This window comes from Cricetulus griseus, assembly GCF_003668045.3.
Source record: "Cricetulus griseus strain 17A/GY chromosome 1 unlocalized genomic scaffold, alternate assembly CriGri-PICRH-1.0 chr1_1, whole genome shotgun sequence".
NCBI classification, from domain to species: domain Eukaryota; kingdom Metazoa; phylum Chordata; class Mammalia; order Rodentia; family Cricetidae; genus Cricetulus; species Cricetulus griseus.
Window position 1 is genome coordinate 143,305,709 of NW_023276807.1, and position 27,452 is coordinate 143,333,160.

At 41.9% G+C, this 27,452-nt stretch overlaps 1 protein-coding gene and 1 pseudogene across 12 annotated transcripts; one reads left to right on the plus strand and one right to left on the minus strand.

Moving 5' to 3' along the window:
* Positions 1 to 121: 121 nt before the first annotated feature.
* On the minus strand, positions 122 to 26,430 carry Aasdh (aminoadipate-semialdehyde dehydrogenase). Of its 12 annotated transcripts, none has more exons than XM_035452642.1 (18): positions 25,877 to 26,430; positions 25,447 to 25,646; positions 25,044 to 25,266; positions 22,667 to 22,742; positions 20,556 to 20,823; positions 19,726 to 19,846; positions 19,102 to 19,379; positions 16,346 to 16,538; positions 15,373 to 15,614; positions 14,862 to 14,968; positions 14,045 to 14,217; positions 12,683 to 12,875; positions 10,150 to 10,265; positions 8,383 to 9,157; positions 6,279 to 6,442; positions 4,853 to 4,975; positions 2,992 to 3,123; positions 122 to 1,761 (listed from the first exon to the last, which is right to left on the minus strand). In XM_035452642.1, exons 5-18 carry the CDS (start codon positions 20,783 to 20,785, stop codon positions 1,363 to 1,365), a joined length of 3,246 nt encoding a protein of 1,081 aa, XP_035308533.1. In that variant the 5' UTR covers positions 20,786 to 20,823; positions 22,667 to 22,742; positions 25,044 to 25,266; positions 25,447 to 25,646; positions 25,877 to 26,430; the 3' UTR covers positions 122 to 1,362. The 12 variants fall into 12 exon arrangements, with proteins under 12 accessions (XP_035308533.1, XP_035308531.1, XP_027246737.1 ...); XM_035452640.1 differs by having other exon boundaries at positions 25,797 to 26,430; XM_027390936.2 differs by lacking the exon at positions 25,447 to 25,646 and having other exon boundaries at positions 25,797 to 26,430.
* LOC118239645 lies at positions 23,304 to 23,622 on the plus strand (annotated as a pseudogene).
* Positions 26,431 to 27,452: the final 1,022 nt, after the last annotated feature.

Sequence of the window (27,452 nt, forward strand, 5' to 3'; positions counted from 1 at the left end):
GAAGACAGATCTTGACTTCAAATGCTAAGCCAGTTTACAAACCACTTTACACCACAGCAGGAACTAGTGTTTTACTAGAGATCTTTGTTCACTTGCCCATGCCTGAATGTCACACACCGACTGTAACAAATATAGGTTTATTTAGTTCTCAGTTCTGAAGTCTGAGGTGTTCAAGGACTAGTGGCCACATCTGGTAATACGTCCCTTACTGACAGAGACCTTCTGCAGAGTCCCATCCAAGGTGACACTGGGCATCACATGGCAAAGCAGAGCATACTACACACTGGCCCTGGTCTCTCCTCTTACAAAGTTCCAGGCCCTAGGGTCAGCAGCACCCCTGTAACAAACACACACATACACACACACACACACACACACACACACACACACACAGCCTCATTTAATCTTAGTCATCTCTCAAAGGTGCCACCCCTAAGTGCCATAGTGGGGTGATGTTTCCACAGTGGGGTGTTTTGATGGATATTTTCAAACCAGAACAGCATCCTTTTGACCAATTTAAACAAATGTATCTAAAACATAACAATTAACTAGTTAGGGTTACTATTGCTGTGATGGAACACCATGACCAAAAGCAAGTTGGGAAAGAAAGTGTTTACTTGGCTTACACTTCCACACCATAGTCCATCACTGAAGGAAGTCAGGGCAAGAACTCAACAGGGCAGGATCCTGGAGGCAGGAGCCGATGCAGAGGCCATGGAGGTGTGCTGCTTACTGGCTTGTTCCTCAGGGCTTGGTCAGCCTGCTAAAGAAGCTAGAAACACTAGCCTATAGGGGTGGCACTACCCACAATGGGCTGGGTTCTCCCCCATCAATCATTAATTAAGAAAAAGCTCTACAGGTTTGCCTCCAGCCCAATCTTATGAAGGCATTTTTTTTTTTTTTTCAGTTGAGGTTCCCACCTCTCAAATGACTAGCTTGTGTCATGTGGGCATAAAACTATTCAGCACACCATCACACATAATTAAAAGTGTGGGTTGGAAAGATGGTTCAGTGGTTAAGAGCATTGGCAGTTCTTCTAGAGGTCCTGAGTTCAATTCCTAGCAACCACATGGTGGCTCATCTATAATGGGATCTGATAACTTCTTCTGGCCTGCAGGTATACATGCAGATAGAGCATCATATACATAAAATAAATCTTAAAAACTTATTTAAAAAAGCCCATAGCAGGTGTTTGATCCTCTCTTCCTGAAATCTCCTGCTGCTTCCATAGGAAATAAACATGGCTGCTCTCTACTGAAGTACAACAAATTCCTTAACCAAAATAGAATCTTTAATATAAAACCAGCCACATAGCTTTATAAAGACGTTTCCAACTATCTCACACATACATATTTACAAGGACTACACTTGATTATTTTTGTCCCCACACAATAAATCCAGACAGTAAATGTAATTATTTCTGCACCCAATAATAAGCATCGACTCCCAGACCACAGGAGAAGAGAAAACCTCCCCAGGGAGTTCATACACACTTCGAAGCATTCCACTCTGAGACTCCAGGATCCACAGTTTCCCATCAGTAGAGGCAGCTGCCAGCAGGGTTTCACTGCTACAGCTCTGGTTACTGAAGGCAAAGGGTGTTGCATACACCCTCGCTGTAGTCTCAAATTTCCACCGGAGGTGACCTTCCATGCTACAGCAGTAGAGAAAGCAATCATGGGAACCAAAAAATATTTCTTCTTCTGTTGCTGAGATACATGGCGATGAAAAGACTGGTCCTCCAGCAGAGAAGCTCCATGCCTGTAAAGAAAAGGGGAATAATTAGTCATTCACCCGACTGCAACACTTCCTTAAGTCTTCGAAGATTTTTTCATACAGACAGAAGAGGGGAGAGGGGAGATGGGAGATGGAGACAGCCTGGTAACTCCATATAGCAGAAATAATGCCAGCTTCTGGAAAGTAGCATTTTCACACTAGACTGCTCCAGGGGTAAAAACCAGGACAAGGGGCTGGAGAGATGGCTCAGTGGTTAAGAGCACTGGCTGCTCTTTCAGAGGATCCGGGTTCAATTCCCAGCACCCACACAGCAGCTCACAACTGTCTGTTACTTCAGTTTCAGGGGATCTGACACCTTCACACCAATACACATAAAATAAAGTTAAATAAATTATTTAAAAAAAAAACAGGGCAAGATACACTACAACACTACAAATAATTTTGAGCATACTTGAGAGTTTCTACTGGTATGTTCAGAGACACAGTGTTTAAAGAAAAAAATCGCATTAGGTCTTCAATATATGTTATTAAAAACAATCTTGGACAGGGAGTAGAACTTGGCCTTGGTTCCAAATCCAACTCGAGAAAAAAAAGGTCTAACTCAAGTTTTCCAAACAAAGTGAGATGGAACTGGACTAAAAGAGTTAAGTAAATATTTAGAGCTTTAAACAAAAATCTGTACATTACCAGGTGGCACACACCTTTAATTCCATCACTCAAGAGAACAAGACAGGGGTTGGAGAGATGGCTCAGCGGTTAAGAGTACTGCCTGCTTTCCCAGAGGACCTGGGTTCAATTTCCAGTGCCCACATGGCAGCTCACAACTGTCTGTAACTCCTGTTTCAGGGGATCCAACACCCTCACACATACATACATGCAGGCAAAACACCAATGTACATAAAATACAAATAAATGAATTATAAAAGGGGGAGGGCAAAAGTTCTAGGGCAGCCTGGTCTACTCAGTGAGACCAGTTCCAGGATAGCAAGTGAGACCCTGTATCAAAAGAATTTTAAAAAGTATATACATATATATGCACATATATATTGTGGTACACATATATACGGTAGAGTAAATGAGGAAGACACATCAACCTCAGACCTACACACCTAAGCAGAGAGGAAGGGAGGGAGGGAAAGACTCATCAAACAAGGGCTGGGAATGTAGCTCAATAACGGAACAGCCACTCCCTGGGTTCAGTCTCCAGGGCTAGGGGGTCGGGGTAGGGTTACACACAGAACTAGATCATCCCACCTGCTCTCCTGAGTGAGTGAAGCAGAGCAAGCTCCCATCCACACAGCCAATGCAAACGTACCGCTGGCAGCACCGAGGGGAAGAGAAGAGTGGTTTTCCACAGGAGTGCTTCCAAACTTCACTCCCAGTAGCCTGTTGTGGCCAAAGCAATTGACAGCACTGAAACTCATTTTACTCATCAAAGACCTTTACCATTTTTAAGTTACACTTGTTTGTTTGCTGTGTGCATGCACATGTTCGTGTGTATGTACATGCCACAGGGCACATGTAGAGACTGGAGGACAGACAACTTGTATGAATGGATTCTCTCCTTCCATCATGCCGGAAGGAACCCGGACTCAAGCTGTCACACTTGGTGGCAAGTGCCCTTACCTGCAGAGCCACTTTACAACGAACTGAAAATCTTCAAGGCTAGAGCTAAGCAGCAACAGTGACACATGGACACCGTTGATGAAGCTAGCACACATGCACACAGAAAATCAGTGCTACTTATGAGGGCGCTAGGACAAAGGTTCAGCCCAGAACATAAAACAAAGCAAACACTAACACAGAAATCTAGCTTCAAGTTTCAGTTTAGTTTTTGTTTTGCTTTCCTAGGTTTATTGAAACAGTGTTTCTCTGAGTAACCCTGGTTGTTCTGGAACTCGCTCTACAGACCAGGCTGGCCTTGAACTCAAGATTCACCTGCCTCTGTCCCACAAGGTGCTGGCATTAATGGTGTATGCCACCACCACGCAGCTAAGATGTAGCCTTAGAAAGGAAAAAACGATTTTAAAATCGTTTAGGAAAATATTAACAAGATCTAACCTTACAATGGACAAGAAACTTTTTGTTGTTTGTTTTGGTTTTGTTTTACTTTGTTTGTTTTGTTTTGTTTTGTTTTTTTAAGGGAGGGTCTTACTATGTAGCCCAGGCTATCCTGAAACACTATGTAGACCAGGCTAGCCTGGAACTCTCAGCAGTTCACCTGCCTTTGCCCCATGTGCTGGGATTAAAGGTGTTCACCACTGTGAGGGACAGACAAGAAGTCCTTAATGTGACTGAGAAAACCCTGTCTAAAAAGGTTAGAAGCAGGCCGGGCATTGGTGGTGCATGCCTTTAATCCCAGCACTCAGGAGGCAGAGGCAGGCAGATCTCTGTGAGTTCGAGACCAGCCTGGTCTACAAGAGCTAGTTCCAGGATAGGCTCCAAAGCTACACAGAGAAACCCTGTCTTGAAAAACCAAAAAAAGAAAAAGAAAAAAAAAAAAAAAGGTTAGAAGCAGAGTCTGGAGAGGGCGCAGGGATGAAGTGCACACGTGCTCTTGCAGATGACCCAGGTTTGATTCCCAGCACCCACACTGCAGCTAGCAACCATCTGTGATTCTACTTCCAGGGGATCCCATGCCCTCTTCTGACCACTTCAGGCACATGTACATCCAGACAAAATGCTTATACACATAAACTAAATAAATCCTTTTAAAGGTTAAAAGTAGCTGAAGAAACAAATATAATAAACACATGAACTCATGTTTCCTAAACACATGCACTCATGTTTCCTTGTTTTTCCAAGTAATTTCAATCATTTAAAGTGAATTCTAGCTCTTTAATACATGGACTATATTTTTTTTGTTTGTTTTTGTTTTTTGTTTTTTGAGACAGGGTTTCTCTGTGTCTTTGGAGGCTGTCCTGGAACTAGCTCTTGTAGACCAGGCTGGTCTCCAACTCACAGAGACCCACCTGTCTCTGCTGGGACTTAAGGCGTGCACCACGAACGCCCGGCTAATATGTGGATTATATTTAACTGAAGAGTGCTCAACCTGTCAAACATCAAAATTAAAACTAAAGGTAGGTTACAAATCAACAGGTTACTGTATGCCTACAGGATTTACAGCCAGTAAGAGTCCCCGAAGTGTAGCACAGTAGAGACGATGTGGACTCAGGCTCAAACATGGAGAAGAAAAGAGCGTCCCTCCGCATTTTAGCTTCCAGACACTCTTCTTTTCCTGCAAATAGGAATCTGAATTAATTGGGTGATGCCTGTTGTTAACAAATCCATATACAATTATAGCTAAGTTTTGGTTAGCTTCAACTTTATGTTTTGTTTTGTTCCTTCTGGAGGTGCTAGGATTGAACTCAGAGCCTTGCAAATGCTGCACCATGGAGCAGCTGTCAGCATCCAGAGCAATGAAGTTTTTCTTCTCTTCTCCCCTGCCCTCCCTACTCACTCACTCGGAATCCTCCTGCCTCTGCCTCCTCAGTGCTGGGATTTCAGGCATGCCCCACCATGAGAGGGGCAGCAAAGGGTATCACTGATACTAATAACTGATAACACATTAGCATTTTCCTTTTGATCAACTGGTGTGCTTGCGTGTTCGTGTGTGTTTGTGAGTACATGGGCATATAATCATTCTGAACACACAACTTGGTATGTTTCTTTCACTGATTCTATAAAATGACTTAAAAATATTTTTGATACACTATATTCAAAATAAAAACTGTTAGACATCAATTACTGAATCTTATGAACAACTTGGTGTATATATCTGTCTCTGTTCTGATTATTTTGCCAGGATGAAACCACATAAACCAATTTGAGATTTACACAGCCACACTACTTTTACTTACTGTTCGTGTGCACATGTGTGTCTGTGAATCACAGAACACCTATTTTTTTTTTTTTAGGCATGTAGCCAAGGATGAGCCTCTTGAGTGTTGGGACTACACATATGCCAGCTAGTTTGTATGGTTCGAGGCACTGAGCTCAGGGATTCATGCATACTGGGCAAGCACTGGACCAACTGAGCTGTACCCCCAGCCCTCCAACTGTCTTCCTTTGTCCTCCCTATCACACAGGCTGCTACCTCTCTCACGGATGAGACTGTCAGTCATTGTAGCACTGTAATCTATATGTTGCTGTATCAATCTCATTTCATTGTTTTGAATACTAAAGACCTGCAACATTTACATCCTCAGCCAACTTCCTCCTGTGTTTATGCCCCCCCCTTTTTTTTCTATCTGGGTTTTTCTAATTAACTTATATTTACTCTTTATTTCTGCTTAATACCAATGAGTTTTGATTCTTGATTATTTAAAAAAAATATCTTTGATTACTTTTCTGTTATGATCATTCCAAGTTCTGCATATTGTAGAAATTATTTGAAAGGAAGTCAAAAATGCCTAAAGATGTTTATATTTAACTTATCACTTCTTTCCAGACCAAATGTTATACTTGGGCTATATTAACACCTCTCCCAGACTCAAGTACTTCTGTGTTCATGGTGTGACCCTGATGAGGGGAATTCTTACATAAATGTCTAGAGCATACACATGCTGGTCATGAGATCCGACATAAATGAGTCCTGTGGTAGGATCCATGGCGGGTGAGCTTTTCACAGCATCTTCAGTAGTAAACGCCCAGTATTTTTCTCCACTATTACTTTTCAGAACATAAACTAATCCATTATAACAGCCTAGAGAGAAACAAAATATAACAGATAAGACTGAGATATATTGATACAAAATATTTAGTTTAAATGACAATTTATATTCATGCTCTTATTATGTATTATGTATTTATGTTCACACCTCTGATTTAGCTTTCAGTGATTTAGCTTTATGTTTAAAGCAGAAACTGAACAGCAATCACTCTTGTAAAATCCCGATTTAGTGCTGGTGTGGTGGCACATATCTTTAACCCAGCCTGGCCTTAGCCTCCTGAGTGCTGGAGATACAGGTGAACATCTCTGCATCCAGCAGTCCCTTGTTTTTTTTAATAGGACTATGGACCAGCAAGACAGTCAGTAAAGGCGCCTCACATCCTGACTTTGTTGTGTCTGACCTCACAGTGCACATACACCCACACTGGCAGAACTAGATTCAAAGCCATCCTGGCTACGGCTGGATAAATTATCTAGTGTCACAGAGCCCCAGGTTATTCTCCCTCATACAATTCACACAGATGCTCAGAGGTACTTGGGAAAAGCTAACATTAATAACAACCTATGTCCATTGGGCGCTTCCTATGTATCAGGGCTTTTTTCTTGTGAGACAGGGCCTTTAGCTTAGGCTAGCCTCAGGTATCCTACTGGGGAAGACTTTCTGATCCGTCAGCTTCCACCTCCTGAGTGCTGGGATTACAGGTGTGCATTATCACACCACCTGGTTTATACAGTGCTAAGAATCAAACCTAGGGCCCTGAGCATGCTGGACAAACATTCTACCTTTCGAGTCACATCCCCAGCCTACTTTTTCAAGTATTTTAGCATAATTATATCCACACTTATGGATGACAATATGGAAGCAGATTAACTAAAGTGGCAAAATTTCTAAGACACCACATGGCAGTATCAGGACTTAAATCTAAGAGCCAGTATTCTTAGTAACTACACTGAACTTCTTTTCCCAGGTGGTGGCCATGGATGAGAAGGTAGTTCGGGGAGCCCAGACCTTGATGCAGAAATTGTAAAAAGCCTGCAAGTGAAGTCACTACAGATACCTGGGCACACACAATCAGACAAAGTGGACAGAATCTAAGGACAGCCATTTAGGATGGCTTCACTGCCTACATTTTACATAGTCCTGCCCATGGTCAGGTCATTGCTCTGGAGATTCAATTTCCAAGATACTTTCTGTGTTGCCATCACTTTCTAAGAGCTTTGTTTGTGCCTTGCAGTGTACTAATGAATCTTAGGCTCGATTAATCCTGCCCAGAACTCTTCAATAGTTGTCATGGGTTTAAAATACACCCACACTTTCTCACATGTTCTTCTAGAAATGGAGACTAATTGTCTCCACTGAGCATAGACTGGACCTAGTGATTTATGTTTAATGAACACAAGCAAAAAAAAAATGAGTCTCCAGTTATAGAGATTGGGTCTTTAAAAGGTACCCTGTGGCTCCTACAACTCTCTTTGGGGTCACCCACTCTGAGGGAAATCAGATGCCATGCAAACTTCAGACAGTTACAGAGGGGCTCATGCGGCAAAACCTAAATCTTCTCAGAAAACAAAACAAAACAAAGAATGGAGTCCCTATGCGAACGGTGCTGTATACGAGCCATCTTGGAAGCAGATCTGCCAGGCCACATAAACCCTTTAGTGCCTACAGAAGCATGAGGTCTCGATCATCAGCTAAGTGCCTCCACAATTCCTGGCCCAGGGACTCAGCTGAGGGTCAGTAGGCTTCAATGTCATGTGTTCCACAGCATCATGTTTTATTAGTTTCCATTTTCTTCATAATAATGTGAGACTGTAAGACCAACAACCTGCCAAAGTCACAGAGTACAGGAATGCAGAGCTAAGCTTATATTCAGGGCCTTGGTCCCCAAATATATGTGTGTGTGTGTGTGTGTGTGTGTGTGTGTGTGTGTGTGTTCAATTTAATTCTACAAACCTCAGATTCAGAAACTTACCCACTACAATAAAGTTTCCACACTTAGACACGCATGCGGAGGATTCAATTCGATCTCCCAAAAGCTGTTCCCATCTCATCTTCCCAGAGTAAAGGTCAACTGCCTTCACTCTGTGGGAGTGGGAGCCGATATACACAGTTGTGGATGACTGATTGGCAGCTGCTATCACAAGCAGGGGGGAAGCATCTACACATTTGCCTGTGTCTGACCTCCACCTCTCTCGCAACACCATCGTCTCAACCTCCTGGGAAACTGGTGGTTTTTTCAACTTTTCATCAGGAGGTGGAGGACTTAAGTCTTTTAGTACTTGTGTGTTAGTCTGTGGAATTAAATCCAGAGGACAGACTGAAGGGCAGTGTCCTAACTTAGTTAAAAGCCTCCAAGTACCCAGAGACAAAAGCTGACTCCCTCTGCTCAGAGCAATCAAAGCATTCGTCTCACTGTTGTGGGTAAGGGGCAAGGCAGACTCCAGATGTTCAGGCTTGCCGCTGGCTTCCTCTGGATCCATGTCACTGAGTTTCCTCTTCAGAGCATGACTGTTGTTGACTTTCAGGTCCTTGTGTGTAAACACGGTCTGAATGATGTGGTTGTAAACCTCTAAGATAGAACTGCTGAGAATATGCTCCAGGAGCCCAGGTATGGACGTGCCAGTGAGTTTTTCAATCTCATTGAGGAGCCACGTGGACTTCAGGGAGTCTCCTCCACTGTCCAGGAAGACTGAGTCATCAGGAACCTTCAAAGTATCTTCAGGATCCTCAGGGAGACTCAGAATAGACTACATTAGACAGAGAAGGGAGAGGCAATGTAAAAGGCCCAGACCAAAGGACTTCACAGCATAACAAGTAATATAGAGCTGACAACACAGATACCATAAAAAGATGCTAACAGTTGGGATAAATTAAAAATTATTCTCTCTATTGTAATGATCATCACTATACCACCAACTCTGTCACAAATTCACTCTATAATCTCTAGATACTATTCCTTTTAGAGCAGGTTTTCTACCATAAAATAAGGGATCTCAGGAACATCTGCTTTACCAACTAGGCCTTAAGATCCCCATAGCTGATACATGGACGTAATACTGACCCATTTCATATAGTTCAAAACTGCCTTACAAGTAGAGTGATAACAATTTAGCCCTCAGTGTTTAAGACTAACCAAATGCATCCACTTCACAGAACCATTCAGAAAACTCTCTATCTTTTGTTGTTGTTTTCTAGACATGTTTTTTCTGTGTAGCCCTGGCTGTCCTGGCAGTCACTCTGTAGACCAGGCTGGCCTTTACCTCACAGAGATCTGCCTGCCTCTGCCTCCCGAGTGCTGGAATTAAAGGCCTGTGAAACATTTCATAAGAAAATTTGCAGTCCGGGTGGTGGTGGCACATGCCTTTGATGAGACAGATTGGTGGCACATGCCTTTGATGAGACAGATCCCAATATGCAATGGCCAGCCCACCCTGTAGAGCATGGTTTTAGCATGGCAAGAGCACAGGCACTGCACTGCCTCTCCTAGGGAAAAGTCATGTCAATAGGCAAGAAGACACCGACACCTTTTAAATTAGCTCACTTTCAATGAATTTCTTTGGGAGACATTTAATTAAACACTCTAACCTTTACTATATACAAACTGGATTAAGGAAGGTATGCTACCTGACACCTGGGCAGCAATAACGTTTGCACAATATTTTTACTGGTTTACTAGGGATACTAAAATTCCCTACAATGAATGAATTACAGAAATAAATTTGTATTTAAGAAATTGTACCTTCCATAAATGCTGTAATTTTTCCCAAAGTTCCTCTTTTCCATGGATCTTATTCCTAGGCTGTGAGTTTATGTAGTCTAAATATATCTTGTTTAACTCAGAAACATCAATTTTACCTTAACATGAAGAGAAATAACAAACATTGAAATAACATTTAAACTCAATCACACATGCAGCTGGGGGTGTAGCTGAGCAGTAGAGCGTATGTTCAGCACATACAAGCTCCTAGGCTTGACTCCACCCCACAAAACAAGCAAATAAATCAATTTTCCCGAGAGCCACTGTGTGTTCATTAGTCACACACTCTTCATTGCAAAGCTTAGAGATGATACAGAACAGATACAATTCTGAAGGCCACTGCTACAAAAACTATAGGGAGTAACACCCTAGAGGGAAGGAAATGCTTTTTATCTACGCTAAAGAGTTCAAGACGTGGTATCAAAGGGGACAAAGCACCAAACATGAGTGAGGTACAAGGAATGAAAGGTACCTGTCACAATGGATTCTGTTCTTTTGTATGCTAACTAAATGCATCTAAAATTTTAAAAAAACACAATGAGTAAGTAACAGAACAATTATTGCATTTTGAAGTATGTGTTAAATAAAGACGTCATGAGTACGGAAGAGTCAATAGTGTATATACACATATATACACATATAAAACATACTTTACAAATATTTTGTGTGAGCTGGGTGGTGGTGTTGCACGCCTTTAATCCTGGCACTCGGGAGGCAGAGGCAGGAGGATCTCTGTAAGCTTGAGGCCAGCCTGGTCTACAGAGTGAGTGCCAGGACAAGCTCCAAAGCTACAGAGAAACCCTGTCTCGAAAAACCAAAACATTAAAAAATAAATTAAAAAAATTCGTGTGTGTGTTCTGTGTAAGTCAGTACAACTTTTGGGACTTGACTCTCTCCTTCTATCATAGCATCAAGTTATCAAAAAACTAGGCATGGGCAACAACCATTTTTATCAGCTGAGCCATCTCTCTAGCCTCATACTTTTTTTTTTTTTTTAAAGAAGGGTCTTACCATGTAGCTCAAGTTGGTGTCAAGCTTGATAATCCTCCTGCCTCAGCTTCCCCAGTGCTGGGATTATAGGTATGTGACACTGTGTCTGACTTTTAAGGGTATATGTTTTGCAGCCTGGGGTACATAGTGAAATCAAGGTCCAAGGGGTATATAATTTGAAGCTAAGTAACACTAGGCAGAATTTCAACTCCACCACTGTAATGACTCATTTTATGTGTCAACTTGAGTGGGTTGGCCCACTGTTTAACACTGATTAAACATTGTTTCTGGGTGCATCTATAATGATATTTCAGGATAAGATTAGCATTTGAACCAGTGGACTCACTAAATAAGACTGTCTTCCCAAAGTGAATGGTTATCAGCCCAGCCCTAGGAGACCTGAACACAACAAAAAGTAGAGGAAACGGGGTGGGGGGTGGGGGGTGGAGGGTGTGGAATTAACCTCCTCACTGTGTGTGTTGGGAAATTGTTAGTAGTTTGGCACCTGCACTGGCCTGCCCTAACAGGATACATCCTCAGCTGCAGCCACTAAGAGCACCACCTGTGTATATTCACTATGTTCCCTTTTAAGAAGTGGGCCTTGCTTGCCTCCTGTCTCTTTCTCTTTGTCTTTCTGTTTGCTTCTTTCTCTCCTTCTCTCTCATCCCCAGGGACCAGTCCTTGCCCCCCCACCCCCCGCTCTTTTCCCTCTCCTCTTCTAATAAATCTCCCTGTTTTATAGTATGACTCCTTCCCACCGTTTCTTTTTTAAATTATAACAGAGATGCCGTGCCTGCAGGGCTTAAACCACTGGCTCCCATTTTTCAGGCTCAAAACTCAGAACTAAAACCCCAGCTTTCTTAGGAAGATAGTTGCAGTCATAGTACAAAACTTCTCAGCCTCTTGATCTACATCAGTCAGTTCCCTACAATATTTTTATATATCCATCTAAACATTAGTTCTGTTTCTCTGGTGACCCCTAAAAAATTCAACCCCTGACTAGCTGTGATGGCTGACCTTCATGGCCAACCCGACTGGATTCAGAGTCACCTAAAGGGCTGAGGGACACCCCTGGGTGAGAATGTTCTGGAGGATGAATGAAGCAGGGAGAACCATCCCTGAATATGGGCTGGTGCACAGAGGGACTAAAGGAAAGAAGACAGACAGACAGCCTGATATGAGCTGCTCTCTGCGCCTTCCCATCCATGGTAGACAATAGACACACTATGCAGCCATGAGCCCAACTCTTTCCTTCCTTAAGTTTTTTTCTGTGAGGTATTGTCCTGGGATGCACAAGTAATTAATACTCAGCACAATGAACTGGGGAAAAATTGCCTATCTGCAAATCAGAATACCATCAGCCCACAGGAGTCTCTCAACAGGAATGAGTTAGTTACACAAAGCAATTACAGGGGTCTACTGTAATTAGTGCTAGTACCATAATAGTACATTTGTAGCTGTTAAACAGATCTGAGTACCATTAGTGTTCTCCAACACTTAACACATCTGCTTTAAGTCACTTTACCATGACATGTAAATGGTAGAGTGTCAATCAACACCATGTCATCTGGAAGGGCGTGAGTTGGAAGGTGTTTCTGCAACTCTTTAAAGATGTGGTCCTTTAATAAACCAACTTTGGCTACAACGAAGAGAATCAACTTTTCCTGATTATACCACATAACCGCACAGGAGTCCACCTGGTGAAGTTCCTCAGCCACCTGTAAGAGAGATACCTCATTTACTAATGGGGACATCTAGAAAAGGGCTCCTGAATGCTCAGATTTGCTATGTCTAAAATCGGGAATTAACTTACAGAAAATACCTGAGATTTTTTTAATTGCTTGCTATTGGTATCTACTACTAACAGAGTTTACCATAAAAAAAAAAAAAAAAAAAAAAAAACCCACAACATTCCAAAGCAAATAAACCAACGTATTTTCTTAGGTTACTTCCTTTCTTCCTTTCTTTATTTTTATGCATGTGTGCCTGTGAGTTTTTGTGCACCATGTGAATTCAGGTGCTGGAGGAGGCCAGAGGGTGTTGGATTCTCTGCAACTGGAGTTACAGAAAAAGGTTGTAAGCTGTCTGATGTGGGTGCCAGAAAGCAAAGCTGGGTCCTCTGCAAGAAGAGTAGGCACTCTAACCACTGAGCCATCTATCTCTCCAACCCCTTACTTATTTTAAAAATGGCCATCTAGGCTGGGCAGTGGTGTTGCATACCTTTAATCCCAGCACTAAGGACAAAGAGACAGGTGGATCTCTGTGAATTTCAGGCCAGGCCAGTCTACAAAGTGAGTTCCAAGACAGCCAGGTCTACACAGAAAACTTCTATCTAGAAAAAAAAAACAAAAAAACAAAAACAAAAACAAAACCTTCTTTTTTAAATGGCCATCTCAAGCCAGGCTTGGGGAGTCACACCTGTAATCCTAACACTTAGGAAGCCTGAGGCAGGAGGACTTGGAATTTCAGACTAGTCTGGACTACATAAAGAGACTCTGCCTCAAAACAAAACAAACAAAATATCTACCTGACATGAATAAGGGATACATTGAATTACCCATGCCTTTTATTACAATTGTATGTTGTCTCTTCTCTTTTTTTTTAGTGTTTTGTGATACAGGGTTTCTCTGTGTAGTCCTTGCTGTCCCGGAAGTCACTTTGTAGGCTGGCTTTGAACTCAGAGATCTACCTGCCTCTGCCTCCTGAGCACTGGGATTAAAGGTGTGTGCCACCAACCCCTGGCGGTGACTTTTTTTTTATATAAAGATAGGATCCTGCTATATAGCCCAGGCTGCCCTTGAGTTCATAACCCTCAGCCTCTGCCTCCTGTGTGATGTTTACAGGCATGCATCACCACACCCAGCTCCATATCTTTTAGTGGCTCTACCTGTTGTACAAACTCAATGTTAACACGTTTGCCATGACGCTTGATCTGGCTGTCCTTTCTTCCCAAGAAAAACATCTCTCCATCTTTTACAGTCACAAAGTCTCCTGTGGCTCGCATGGTGCCGAGAGGCACTGTCATCTCATCATCAAGAAAACATACTCTGTTTTCCCCACCTTTCAAAGACACAAATTCCAATGTCATAAAATCCACAGCAAATCCATTTAACAACATCAAAACTAAAGTACCTCTAAAAATCTGTAACTAAGACTATAATAAGGAGACTTCTAAATGCTGCCTATGCTACCTGATAAAATTAGGCACAGTAACTTCAAGTAGTAAAAGGATAAAACTAATTTTTTTCTTTTCTTTTTTCTTTTTTTTTTTTTTTTTTTTTTTTTTTTGAGACAGGGTTTCTCTGTATAGCTTTGGAGGCTGTCCTGGCACTCACTCTGTAGACCAGGCTGGGCTCGAACTCACAGAGATCCACCTGCCTCTGCCTCCCAAGTGCTGGGATTAAAAGCGTGCACCACCAACGCCCAGCCTACAACTAATTTATTTCTAAAAGTATATAGGAGTTTTAGAAAATCCTTAGCATACTGCTAGATATAGTTTTGTCTACAAATAACATTTCAAGTTATGTTTCTAAATTATTGGAAACGACATGTGAAATAATTTGGATAAACACTAAATATCTCATGGTTATGAAAAGATTAACATTTACCACTGAAAAGTGCACTCTACATAAAATAATCATGAAATGAATAAAGAAACATCTGATTTTCCTTTTTGAAAACTCAACCAAGAAATATAAACCAACCTAAAAATACTTGACCGGTGCCTTCATGAACTGAGGAACCATTAGTGTCTCTGACTTCAACCACTGTTCCAAGTAGAGGAGACCCCAGCTGTACAGGAGATTCATGTCTGCGAAAACACAGCCCACAGCAGGCTTAAAATTCACCTGTGAGCAGACTTCCCAGGTTATCAAAAGCACACTACAGCAAATAAAGATAAAAACAGTTTATGGTACAATTCAAAGACCACCTGAGGAAATAGTTTGATGAAAGGGTTAACACATGTTACTGATTCAGTCACAAAAAGGTCTGGCAGGATCTCATCACCAATTATAAGAAAGATTTTTAATTCTTAACTTTAAACAGTGTTTTAAAAATTGTCGTGACAGTGCCTGACAAATCCTGTTAGTAGTAGGGTTAGGATTGAGCTCCTGGCAGATGGCATGCTTAGCAGGCATGGGCCATCACCTTCAACAGCATCAAGTACATCCGCCATCCCCAAACAAACCCTAGTGACTATAACAGAGCCCTTACTTCACAGGAGAATTAAGAATCTCATCTGGGATCCTGTAGAAAGTCGCCCAACTGGATACCTCCGTGATACCATAAATGTTAAATATTTGTGTTTTATTGCCTTTGCCTCTCCAGCTTTTGAGAACAGTCAGTGAGGGGAAAGCTTCCCCACCGAGGGCTAGCACTCTCAGAGAAGTGTGTTCTGACAGGACAGTGGACTTGATGAGCTCACATCCAAATCTTCTCAGCAAAGTTGGCGTTGCCTGGAAACACATTAAAATCACTTAGTGTTCTCCTTCCTATGTAAGGCTGTTTTGGTTTTTTGTTTTTTTTTTTAAGATTTATTATTATTTCTGTGACAGAAACTGAACCTAGGTCCTCTCTAAGAACAGCATTTGAACTCACAATGAGTATGACAACATGCACAAAACTTATTAAGCCCAAGCCAGAACAAATCCCAGTATGGAGAAGGGAACTGGGCACAAAGTCCCATCCCTATCTGAGGAGCTCCTGGCAACTGTCAGCTGCTGAGAGGGTCACTTTTCTCTTAAGAGTGTAGCCCTGGTAAACTGACCATGTGTCAGTGAAAGGCCACACATCCAGGAATATTTGGGCTGCACAAATTAGCCTTTGCTGTAGTTTGAATGAAAATGCCCCCCTTGAGGCTCATAGGGAGTGGTACTACTAGGGGGTGTGGCCTTGTTGGGGAAGGTGTGACTTGTTGGAGAAAGTGTGTCACTGGGGGTGGGCTTTGAGGTCTCAAATGCTCAAGCCAGGCTCAGTTTCTCACTGTCTTCTGTTGCCTGCTGATCTAGATGTAGAACTCTCATCTACTTCTCCAGCACCATGTCTGCCTGAGTGCCACCATACTTCCCAACATGACAATGGACTAAATCTCTGAATTGTAAGCCCCAATTAAATACAAAGGAGCGTCTAAAACATACAATGTTAGAGGAATGTAGAAGAATACGTTTCTGTTGCTACTCAAGTGTACCTGTAAAACAGTCACTCTGTGGCGGAAAAAGAGAACATCAGCTAATTTTGATGGGAGCATTTTGACAGAAGATGGCACGATAAGCAGACGGGCCCCACTGGACAGAGAAACAAATATTTCCACCACAGATGGATCGAAGGTCAGAGGTGAAGCCAGAAACAAAACATCACCTTGGGTGATGTCAAAAAGTAACCTAGAGAAAAACAGAACATAGCTGTCATAAGGAACACCTAAGCCTGGGTAAGCACAGACCCTAAAGAAGCGGTAAGTTGCCGGGCATTAGTGGTGCACGCCTTTAATCCCAGCACTTGGGAGGCAGAGGCAGGTGGATCTCTGTGAGTTCGAAGCCAGCCTGGTCTCCAGAGCGAGTGCCAGGATAGGCTCCAAAGCTACACAGAGAAACCCTGTCTCGAAAAGTAGGGAAGTAGGGACTGAAGAAATGGCTCCGGGCTCGGGGGTTAAAGCACTCCCAGCACTCACATGGTAGTTCACCTCCATCTGAAACACTAGTTCCAGCGAATTCATGCCTCCTTCTGACTTCCATGAACACCAGGCATACAAATGGTACACTGACATACATGCAAGGAAAACATTCATACACATGAAATGAAAATAGATAAATCTAAAGGAGGAAGAGGAAGTCAGCATCAGTGTCATCATCAAGGAGAACACATTTTCCAGATACTTGAGACTTCATTCTTTAGATTAACCACAACAGCGCTGTTGCTCCTAGAAACCCTCTTTACAAAAGGCAGCAGGGTGTGGTAGTGTACACCTATAATCCCAGCACTCGGGAGGCAGAGGAAGAGGTGGACCTCTGTGAGTTCGAGGCCAGCCTGATCTATATAGTGAGTTCTAAGACAACCAGAGCTACATAGTGAGACCCTGTCAAAAAATTTAAAAATAAATAAATAGGTAGAAGAAAGCCCTTTAAATAATACCATTCCCACCCCCACTTCTACCAGACAGGCTTTATCATCTGTGATTACCTTATGATACGTTTATTTAGATAGAGTGAATTACAACCTCCAGAATTCTCTTTCTACTATGCTTTCATCTTTGTTTTTGTTTTAATTTTGTTGCTTTGTTTTTCTTTTTTTTTAAGAGACATGTAGCTCTGGTTGGCCTGGTACTCACTCTGTAGCCCAGACTGGCCTCAAACTCACAGCAATCCTCCTGTTTCAGCCTTCCAGTCACTAGGATTACAAATGTGAATCACTAGCTATATGGGTTTCCCTTTAAGAGGGAAATTAGAGACTAGAAGGCTGGCAGCTGCTACTTAGTACACACTCTTGAGAATTATTCAGTTGAACGTTCCAGTCCGCAATCAGCTGAGTTTTATCAAGCCTGAAATGGCTGGATCTCCTTAGTGAAAAGCCAAACAGGGCTGGACAGATGGCTTCCTGGCCCAGAGAATACTGCTGCTCCAGCACCTACTGAGAGGTCAGGAAGTTCAGTCTCGCTAACTCCAGCTCGAGAAGGAATCAGTCTCTGGCCTCTGCACACACATAACATACTCACAAGTATAGATATGCACATATATACATCATTAAAAACAAATTAAAATATTTTTTTAAAACAAACAGCAGCAGCAGCTGGATCTACAGTTAATTTCCCACCCCATCTGAGTGTTTTCTGACTATGCTGTGAACAGTCTCATGCCTGTGGGATTCCAGCCTTCCAGTGATTCTCTACTAGCTGTGTACATGGCCTCCACACATTTTCAGCCACACTATATGAGCCAATTCCTCATAATAATACACTCTTATATTCTGACTTCCTTTCAGTAGAATCTTCCTTCTGTTTATTTCTCATTTTTATTTCTTAAGACTGTGTGTGTGTGTGTGTGTGTGTGTGTGTGTGTGTGTTGTGTGTGTGTGGTGCACATGCAGAAACATGTGAGGGGAAGATGCTAGCAGCCAGAAAATAAGAGCTAGGGTTAGAAGCATTTGTAGGATGCCCAGCTTATTACATGGGTCCTGGGATCAGAACTCCAATCATGCACGCACTCGCACTTGGCTTCTGTCCTATCATTTGTGTGTTCTCTGATTGTCTGTCAACAAGTACATGCCTTGTCTGCAGAGGACTAAAGACAATATACAGATCAAACAATACAGATCCATTGATCAGTTATTTAGGATTATCCATTTAGCTCAAGATTTATAAAGAATGGGGCTGGAGAGATGGCTCAGAGGTTAAGAGCACTGACTGCTCTTCCAGAGGTCCTGAGTTCAATTCCCAGCAACCACATGGTGGCTCACAACCATCTGTTATGAGATCTGGTGCCGTCTTCTGGTGTGCAGATATACATGGAAGCAGAATGTTGTATACATAATAAATAAAATCTTTAAAAAAAAGATTTACAAAGGACAAGAACAAATATTTAAATTTATTTTTCTTTTTTTAAAATACAAGATTTTTTGGTTTGTTTTTGTTTGTGAAACAAGGTTTCTCTGTGTAACAGCCCTAGCTGTCCTGGAACTTGATTTGTAGACCAGGCTGGACTTGAACTCATAGAGGTCTGTCTGCCTCTGCCTCCTGAGTGCTGTGAAAAAGGTGTGCACCACCACTGCCTGGCTAAAATGAAAGATTTTTATTTTGTTTTGTTTTCCTGAGATAGTGTGTCTTTCCACAGCACAAACTGGCCTCAAACTTGTAATCTGCCTCTGCCTCTCAAATGCTGAGACTTCTAGTGAGTCCTACCATACCCAGCTTAAAGCACAAATTCTAAGAAGGATTCAGAAGACAGAACTGACCGAAAGTGCTGGACATTTGGTAGTATGCACGCATGAGGCACTCTGACAATCTTCGGTGTCCCTGTGGTCCCTGAGGTATGTAGGACATAAGCCAAGCAACCCTCTTGCCGAATGTCCATGTGTGCCTTCTCTTCACTGCTGTTCTCGGATTTATCTTCTCTATCACTGAGCATTGTCACCTCACCGTTTTCCCAATGAAGTCTGAAGAGCACCAGGTCTTTATGTTCCACTGAAACTATGTTATAGTTCAAAACTGTTTCATGTGAAGATTTGAATTTCTGTTAGAGGAGATATTTACAAATATTAACACATTAATATAGAGAATTGTTTTGTTTTGTTTTGTTTTTTCAAGACAGGGTTTCTCTGTGTAACAGCTCTGGCTGTCCTGGAACTCTCTTTGTAGACCAGGCTGGCCTTGAATTCACAGATGTCTGCCTGCCTCTGCCTCCCAAGTGCTGGGATTAAAGGCATGCACCACCACTGCCCATCAGAGATCCCAGCTGAGAGAACACATAAACTCAAAATATTCTTTCTCTCTCTTTCTCTTTCTCTCTTCCTTCTCTCCATTCCCCTCTCTCCCTTCCACTTCACACACCTCCAAAACATTTAAACACCAAGACTTACATTAGCCTGGTTTTTTTCAACAAGAACATAGTTCAGACGACATTTTTTCATAAAGTGAGTTGACAGTGACGGTGGTGAGTCTGGATCAATGGGTGCATAAGCTGCAGGGACCTGAAGAATCCTGAAAGACAAGTGCAAAGCCAGCAGAGTGAGTAGAATTCGCCGTAAGCACTTTGTTGTTTCTACTTCATTGCTCGTTAGCATTTCACAAACTTTAGGGTCAGGTCTTAGCTCTAAATGATTATTTTATCTTGCACCCAATGAGTATCTGGGGTATTGTAAGATTCTTTTTTAACTTCTTATAACTTGGGATAGGAATGTAGCTCAGTTGTACAGTTTATTTAGCATGTACAAGGCCCTGGGTTCAATGCCCAGTATTGGAAAAAAAAAAAGAGAGAGAGAGAGCTCTTAACACTTATATACAGAAACAGAACATTTTAAAAGACTTAACAAGGACTGGAGTGATGTCTTGGTGGTTCTCTTTGATCTAACAACAGTTATATAATGCTTTAGCTGTTTTCTTTTGACAGACAAATGAGGCCTTTATACCTTGGAGATATTTAAATACTCTTATTAGTGAAAACCTTTACTCTCTCCTTAATAAGCACAAATTAAATGATTTAAATTATTATAATAATTCAATAATTAAAAATACTAGGATAAATGTGTACTTTAACTTCTTTAGAAAACTGACAAACTAATACAAAAAATCCAACAGTAAACAGAATAGCTTACAATTTATTAAAAATTTGTTATTTAATAAAATTGCACTATTTATTAAAAATTATAAATTAGCTTAGAGTAATATCAGTTCATACTAGAAATATTACCCTAAAATCCAGGAGGGTAAATTTATCCCAGGTTGACAGTAGAGACCAATTTCTCGAATTCCTCCAAAGTCACAGTGTGTTAGCAGAAAATGAGATAATTCTGAAGCCTCATTCAGCACAGTCTTATAAGTGTAACACAGTGGAGGCTGACTGTTGCCTTCATCAAAACACACAGCTGTTCTGTTCAAATACATGGAGGCAGCATGGTGCACCAACTCCTGAAGAGTCATTGTACTCAGGTTTGTCTAAACACCAGTGGCCGAGAAATCTACAGAGAGAAATGGTAGAAATTAGGGTACTGATAGGGAGGTGAGGAAGAATTGTGTCTACTAGTAAAAATGATTGTATTAGCTGGGGGTCTATGCCAGTGACAGACAGCTTGCCAGTGTGCCCCCCCAGTTCTATTCCAAGCACTGTAAAACAAAATTGAAAGGAAATGCCCAGATAAAAGCTATGTTTATGTTGAAGGTTCTACAAGGCAGGCTGACTAATGAAAATGTTATGAGCCTGGAGAGTGGGGATGCTGCAGACTCAAACTATCTTGGGATGTCTTGACAGCAGGTTTATTGCCCACCTGTGTTGTGGGATATCTGTACACTGTGTAAAGATATATTTGTTGTTACTGGAGCAATAAAAAGCTGAACAGCCAATTGCTAGGCAGGAGAGAAAGAAAGAGGAGAAGAATCTACACACAAGGGAGCTGCCAGGAGACAGAGAGAGAAAACAGGAGGTGCAAGATGGAAGACAGGTAACACCATAAGACAGAATATAAATTAAAATAAATGAGTTAATTTAAGTTATAAGAGCTAGTTAGGAACAAGTCTAAGCTATCAGCCAAGCTTTCATAATTAATAATAAGTGTGTCTTTTTTGTGAGCTGGCGGTTCAAAGAAATATCTGTCTACACACGTCCACCCGACATCCTCAGTGACTGTCAGCTGAAACCTTTGTGGAGATAAGTGCCACAGCCTAGCATCCACAAAGCACAAAGCTAAGAATATCATCTGATAACATCCCTTGCTTAGAATGCAATTTTCCTTGATTTGCTGTAATCTATCTAATTCCAACTAACAGATTTTGAAAATGTCTTAATTTTTTACTTTCCTTTGCCTTTCATCTATACAAGCTCATAGTCTGCTTCCATGCAAGGACAAGGATTTAGGGTAACCTAAATCTGTGTTCCTGGAACCTGATCACTCATACTTGGTTCAGAATAAATTATCTCTTACTGTCCTTAGAAGGGCAGTATTTTGTGTTACTAAAACAAACAAAAGGCTGTATCAAAGATATATAACTGAAGCTCTAAACTTACGAAATACCTATGGTAACTTTGCTGAAAACAATGACTAAAAAAATTAATTTGAGCCGAGTGCTGGTGGTGCACACCTCGAATCCCAGCACTTGGGAGGCAGAGGCAGGCAGATTTCTGTGAGTTCGAGACCAGCCCAATCTACAAGAGCTAGTTCCAAGACAGCCTCCAAAGCCACAGAGAAACCCTGTTTCGGAAAACAAAACAAAACAAAACAAAAAAAACAAAAAAAAACCCATAGATATATGATAATTTGATAGCTGGGGTAGGGGGTGGGAGGGCACATGTCTGTAATCACAGCACTTGGGAGGTAGAGGCAGGTGAATCTCTGTGAGCTCAAGGCCAGCATGGTATACAGAACTAGTTCCAGACAGCCAGGACTGTTACAATGTCTCAGAAAAAGGAAATTAATTTGATGACAATTAAACCAATACTGGACCAAAATAACCATAATGTAAAAAGAATATACATTTTAAGAATAACCAATAAAGGAGCTGGAGAGGTGGTTCAGTGGTTAAGCACACTAGCTGCCCAAGGGCTAGGGTTCAATTCCCAGCATCTCATGGCATCTTATAAGCATCGTAATTCTAGCTCCTAGGGATCCTACTATCTCTTCTGGCCCCTGAAATGGATATGTTGCACATATATGCATTCAGGAAAAACATTCATAGACAGAAAATAAAAATTAATAAGTATTTTTTGTGTATTTATTTTGTATGTATGAATTTTTGCCTGTATGCATGTACATTACATGTATGCCTATTGGATTCCCTGGAACTGGGTGGTAGATGGTTGTGACGTACCATGTGGGTGTTGGGAATTGAACTCAGGTCCTCTTCAAGAGCAACAATTTCTTAACCACTGAGCCATCTCTGCAGCCTAAAATAAATAAATCTTTTTAAAAAATTTTTAAAGTATAAATAATCAATACAACTAAATTTAAAGCACATCACTTAATTTTTTACTTTCCTCCAGTTCTTGTTACAAATTAATATAAAGTGGTCAAGTTCCTATATAGTGACTTAAAATAACTTATGTAAGTCTGTCTTTAAATTCCTGTAAGAATTAAAGTTAGAAGAAGACAAAAATCTCTCTTTCTTTTTTTTTTTTTGAAGTGATGGAGATTAAACCCAGGGCCTCAAGTTTGTTAGGCAAGCACACTGTCATTGAGTTATTTCCCCAGACCCCAAATCAATCTTTAACAGAAAAACAATAAAGATTTCTCATTCAATACCTATCCAGTTATAGCCCACTAGCTATAAAACAGTGCTTATCATTTATCAGATTTTAAAGACCTTTTAAAATTACAAGAAACAAACTCTTCACACCTATTTCATATAGTTTTTCAAGTGTCCAATAGATTCTATTAAATTTAGGTCCCAAATATGGTATTAGGAGTTAATATAGCTTTCTTTCTGTGCCGATATTGCTCCCACCAACATGGTGAATGTTCCTAAGACCCGATGGATGTTCTGCAAGAAATGTGGCAAGCACCAGCCCCATAAAGTGACACAGTACAAGAAGGGCAAGGGCTCTTTGTATGCCCAGGGAAAGCATCATTATGACAGGAAACAGAGTGGCTATGGTGGGCAGACTAAGCCTATCCCTGAAAAAAGGCTAAAACTACAAAGAAGATTGTGCTGAGGCTTGAGTGTGCTGAGCCCAACTGCAGATCTAAGAGGATGCTGGCTAGTAAGAGATGCAAGATTGTGAACTGGGAGGCGATAAGAAGAGAAAGGGCCAAGTGATCCAGTTCTAAGGTGATCCTGTTATGAAGAAAATAAAATCACAATTAAAAAAAAAGGAGTTAATACAGCATTAGAATATACCAATATGTTCTTGGTTGCCAATCCAAGTCTTTAAGCTCTGCATGCAGAAGGCACTTAGTCTACATTGTGAGTCCCAGACCAGGTAAGGGCTACATAATGAGACCCTCTGTCAAAAAAGTTTTTTGGTTTTCAATACAGATTAAAAGATTTCAAATAGTATTTCAGGAAAAAAAAAAAAAAAAAAGCTGGGTATTGCTGGTATATGCCTCTAATCGTAGCTGATAAATCCCAGGCCAGAGGCCAGCCTGGTCTATATAAAGAGTTCCTGAACTGCCAGGGAGATACATAGTAAGTTCCAGGATAGCCTGGGCTACAGAGTGATCCTTTCTCAAAACGAAACAAACAAACAAAAAACCCACTAGGGATCAACGCTAAGAAAATATTACAACTACTAGTTTCCTTGAAATCGAAGATCTTCTTCCAAATCCTATTAACATATATCAGAGAAAATAAGATCAAGTGTCCTATTTTAATTATTCCAGTTCTTTAACTGTACTTACTGATTCAAAAATTGAATTAATTTTCAATTGTGTCATTTAATCAAGTTGTTTAAAGAAAGAGGCTTAACACATAAAATTGAAAATGTCCAAAAGGATGCCAAAAAATTGAAATGTGATTTCTAAGTATCAAATTTAAAAGTAGAAGATAATTTTAATACTTATGGTATTTTTTTAATAAACATTTTTCATTTTTTGTTTGTTTGCTTTTTGGAGACAGGGTTTCTCTGTGTAGCTTAGGAGTCTATTCTGGAACTCCCTCTGTAGATCAGGTTGGCCTCAAACTCAGAGATCTGCCTGCCTCTGCTAGGATTAAAGGTGTGTGCCACCCCAACCCCCCAAAAAAAAATTTCTGTAAGTACTAACTTTTGTGATATACCTCCTGCTATTTTTGCTTGCATATGAACATGGACCAGCCAAATAAATTTCCTTAAATACCCAATTGTCCACATTATGAATTGTATTTGTTTTTATAAAAATCTAGTCTGGACCTGGAGATACACCTCAGGAGTTAAAGAGCACTTGTTCTTTCAGAGGACCCAGGTTCAATTCCAGCACTCAGTTGGTAGCTCATGGCTGCCCATAGTTCAGTTTCAGGGGATCCAACACCCTCTGAAGACACCAGGCATGAATGAGGTGCACTTACGTACATGCAGGTAAAAGCAGCCCTATATAAAATAAAATTTTTAAAAAGTCTGTTTGAAAGTTGCTTTTCCTCCAGTAAGCAAACACCTGTGTAACTGTTCTCACAAGAAAATATAATCTAATAACATACTTCATAACAGTGGAATATCAGGGCTATAAACTAAGTTCTTCAAAAGAGAAAGTGTCATTTTTACTAATACAAAACTCACCACACAAAATCTGTACAGTTAAGTTTTTCTACTTTGAATTTACAAGTTCCCAGTGGCAAAATTCAGTCGTGTGTAGGTTTTCATTTCAGTTATTGAATTTATGTATATGTAATTTCTCTTTCTCTCCAATAAACACTTATTCCATGCACAAACATACTTGGGCCAACTAGTGGATAAAGAAACTTGCCATCACCCCTAAAAACTTGAGTTCGATCTGTGGAACCTACAAGATAGGAGAGAACCAACTCTTGAAGGTGTCCTGTGACTTCCTCAATCATCCTGCCCACACACATAAATAATTTTAAATACATAAGAAAATAAAACAAGTCAACTATAACTTTTTAAAGGGGGCCTTTTAGGATCAGCAAAATGACAATTCCAACAAGCAGATTTTGTGTTATACCATCAAGCTTGAGCGGCTTGCCAAATCACCAACAAATCCTGCTTTTAAGGACTCCTTCTATATTCTGGGCATTATAAATACTGGTAAGTTATCCATCTGCGTCTCGATATACAGCACGCATGCACCTCGTGGCTTCCAAAAGTCTTTCACTGCTCTCGGGGTCACGCTAGGAGGTGGCGAGGCAGGAGCACGCATTTCACCTGAAGGGCACCAGGTAGAGCGGGTGACTCGGGACACCACATAGCGCGGACCCACAGGTTCCAAGCCAGGCCCGGGAGGCTCCCGAAAGTAAGCAGCCCTGCCTTCTCAGCGCCCCACCACCTGTGGCTCCCGCAAGCTCCCCACCCCACCTTCTCACGAAAGCGAATGGAGTGCACTTTCCAGCAAGCCCCAGATACTCAGCAACCGTAAAGCTACCCCGCCACCGGACCTCCGCGTCATCTTCTGGCGCCAGTGACGTCACACCAGCGTCGGGGCGTGTCTATGTTGACGGGGCTCAGTCCAGATGCGCCGCTTGATCACGAAGGGCGTGGGATCGCGTTTGTATAGCCGCAGATTTGGGCCGTGCCGGCTTAGATCCGCCATACAATACACTCCAGACAACATTCCTACCTGTCTCTCTGTGTGTGCACCATGTGCGTGCAGGTGCGAGCGGATTCCCGGGCGCTAGAGTGACTCGTGGTTGTGAGCCACCACGTGGGCACCGGGAACCGAAAAGAGACCTCTGGAAGGGCAGAAAGCGCTCTTCAGAGCCGAGCCATCCCCAACGAGGTTGAAATTTGAGCTGCAGTCTCCTTGTTCCTAAAGTGGGGGTAAAAAATAGCCCAAAAGGCTGAAGTGAGGATATCACCCCCAAATTGGAGCTAGTCTGAGGTGAACTAGACTAAACCTATTAAATGTGTGTTTCCAAGGGTGGCAGTTATTACAATAAACGTGAAGGGGGGACAACCGTGGTGAGTTACTGTGCTCCAGCAGAACAAAAAGGAGGAGGGAATTTTGTGTTCCGGATGGGACGTGAGAGCAGGTGATCATCCACCACAGTGCCGGAAAAGGCTGGCCTAGGGGTGTGTCCTAGCTGCTGGAGGACGGAAGCTGCTGTACCAAACCCTGCAAGAAATACTCATTTGGAAACAGCATTTTTCCTGTGTACTGCAGGCATCTCCAAACACCTTGCTAGTGTTTTGCTAACTAGTGTTTTCTAGTTAGCTTTCTGTTGCTGTGATAAAGCATCATAACCAAAAGCAACTTGGGGAACCAATAGTTTATTTCATCATACTCCATTGTTAGACCCCGGAAAACTCAGGTCTCCGGGGTCTCCCCAGATACCAGGCAGATTCGAAAGCTTGCTGCAAACTGCATGAGGCTTTATTGTTTTTTTAAAAAGCTAACCCAGCCGGGCGTTGTTGGCACACGCCTTTAATCCCAGCACTCGGGAGGCAGAGGCAGGCGGATCTCTGTGAGTTCGAGGCCAGCCTGGTCTCCAGAGTGAGTGCCAGGATAGGCTCCAAAGCTACACAGAGAAACCCTGTCTCGAAAAACCAAATAAATAAATAAATAAATAGCTAACCCCATGTTAGCTCGGGTCTTTCACCCACCCGCCATGGCGGATGGCTAGCAAAGACACTGTGAAGCATCTACATAGAGACCTTATAGGGCAGCATAAGGGGCGTGTCTAGGGGGTATGCACAGGCTCAGGATTGGTGTGCCTCCAGGCTTGGAGGGCTTGCCCTATGTTGATTAGCCATAGGCCGTTGCAGTATAGCGCCACCAGCTAACTTCTGATTGGTTCCTTGTCACGAGGGAGGCACCTAACCTTTAGTGACTAAGGTAAGGTCAGAAAAGCGTGTCCGGCTGTTATGGCTGCCGAAATGGGGAACTGGTCCCTTCACCATCACTAAGAAGTCAGGACAGGAACTCATGGCCAAAATCTGGGGGTAGGACCTGAAGCACCAAGTGTAGAGGAATGCTGGTTACTGGCTTACTCCCCATGGCTTTCTCAGCCTGCT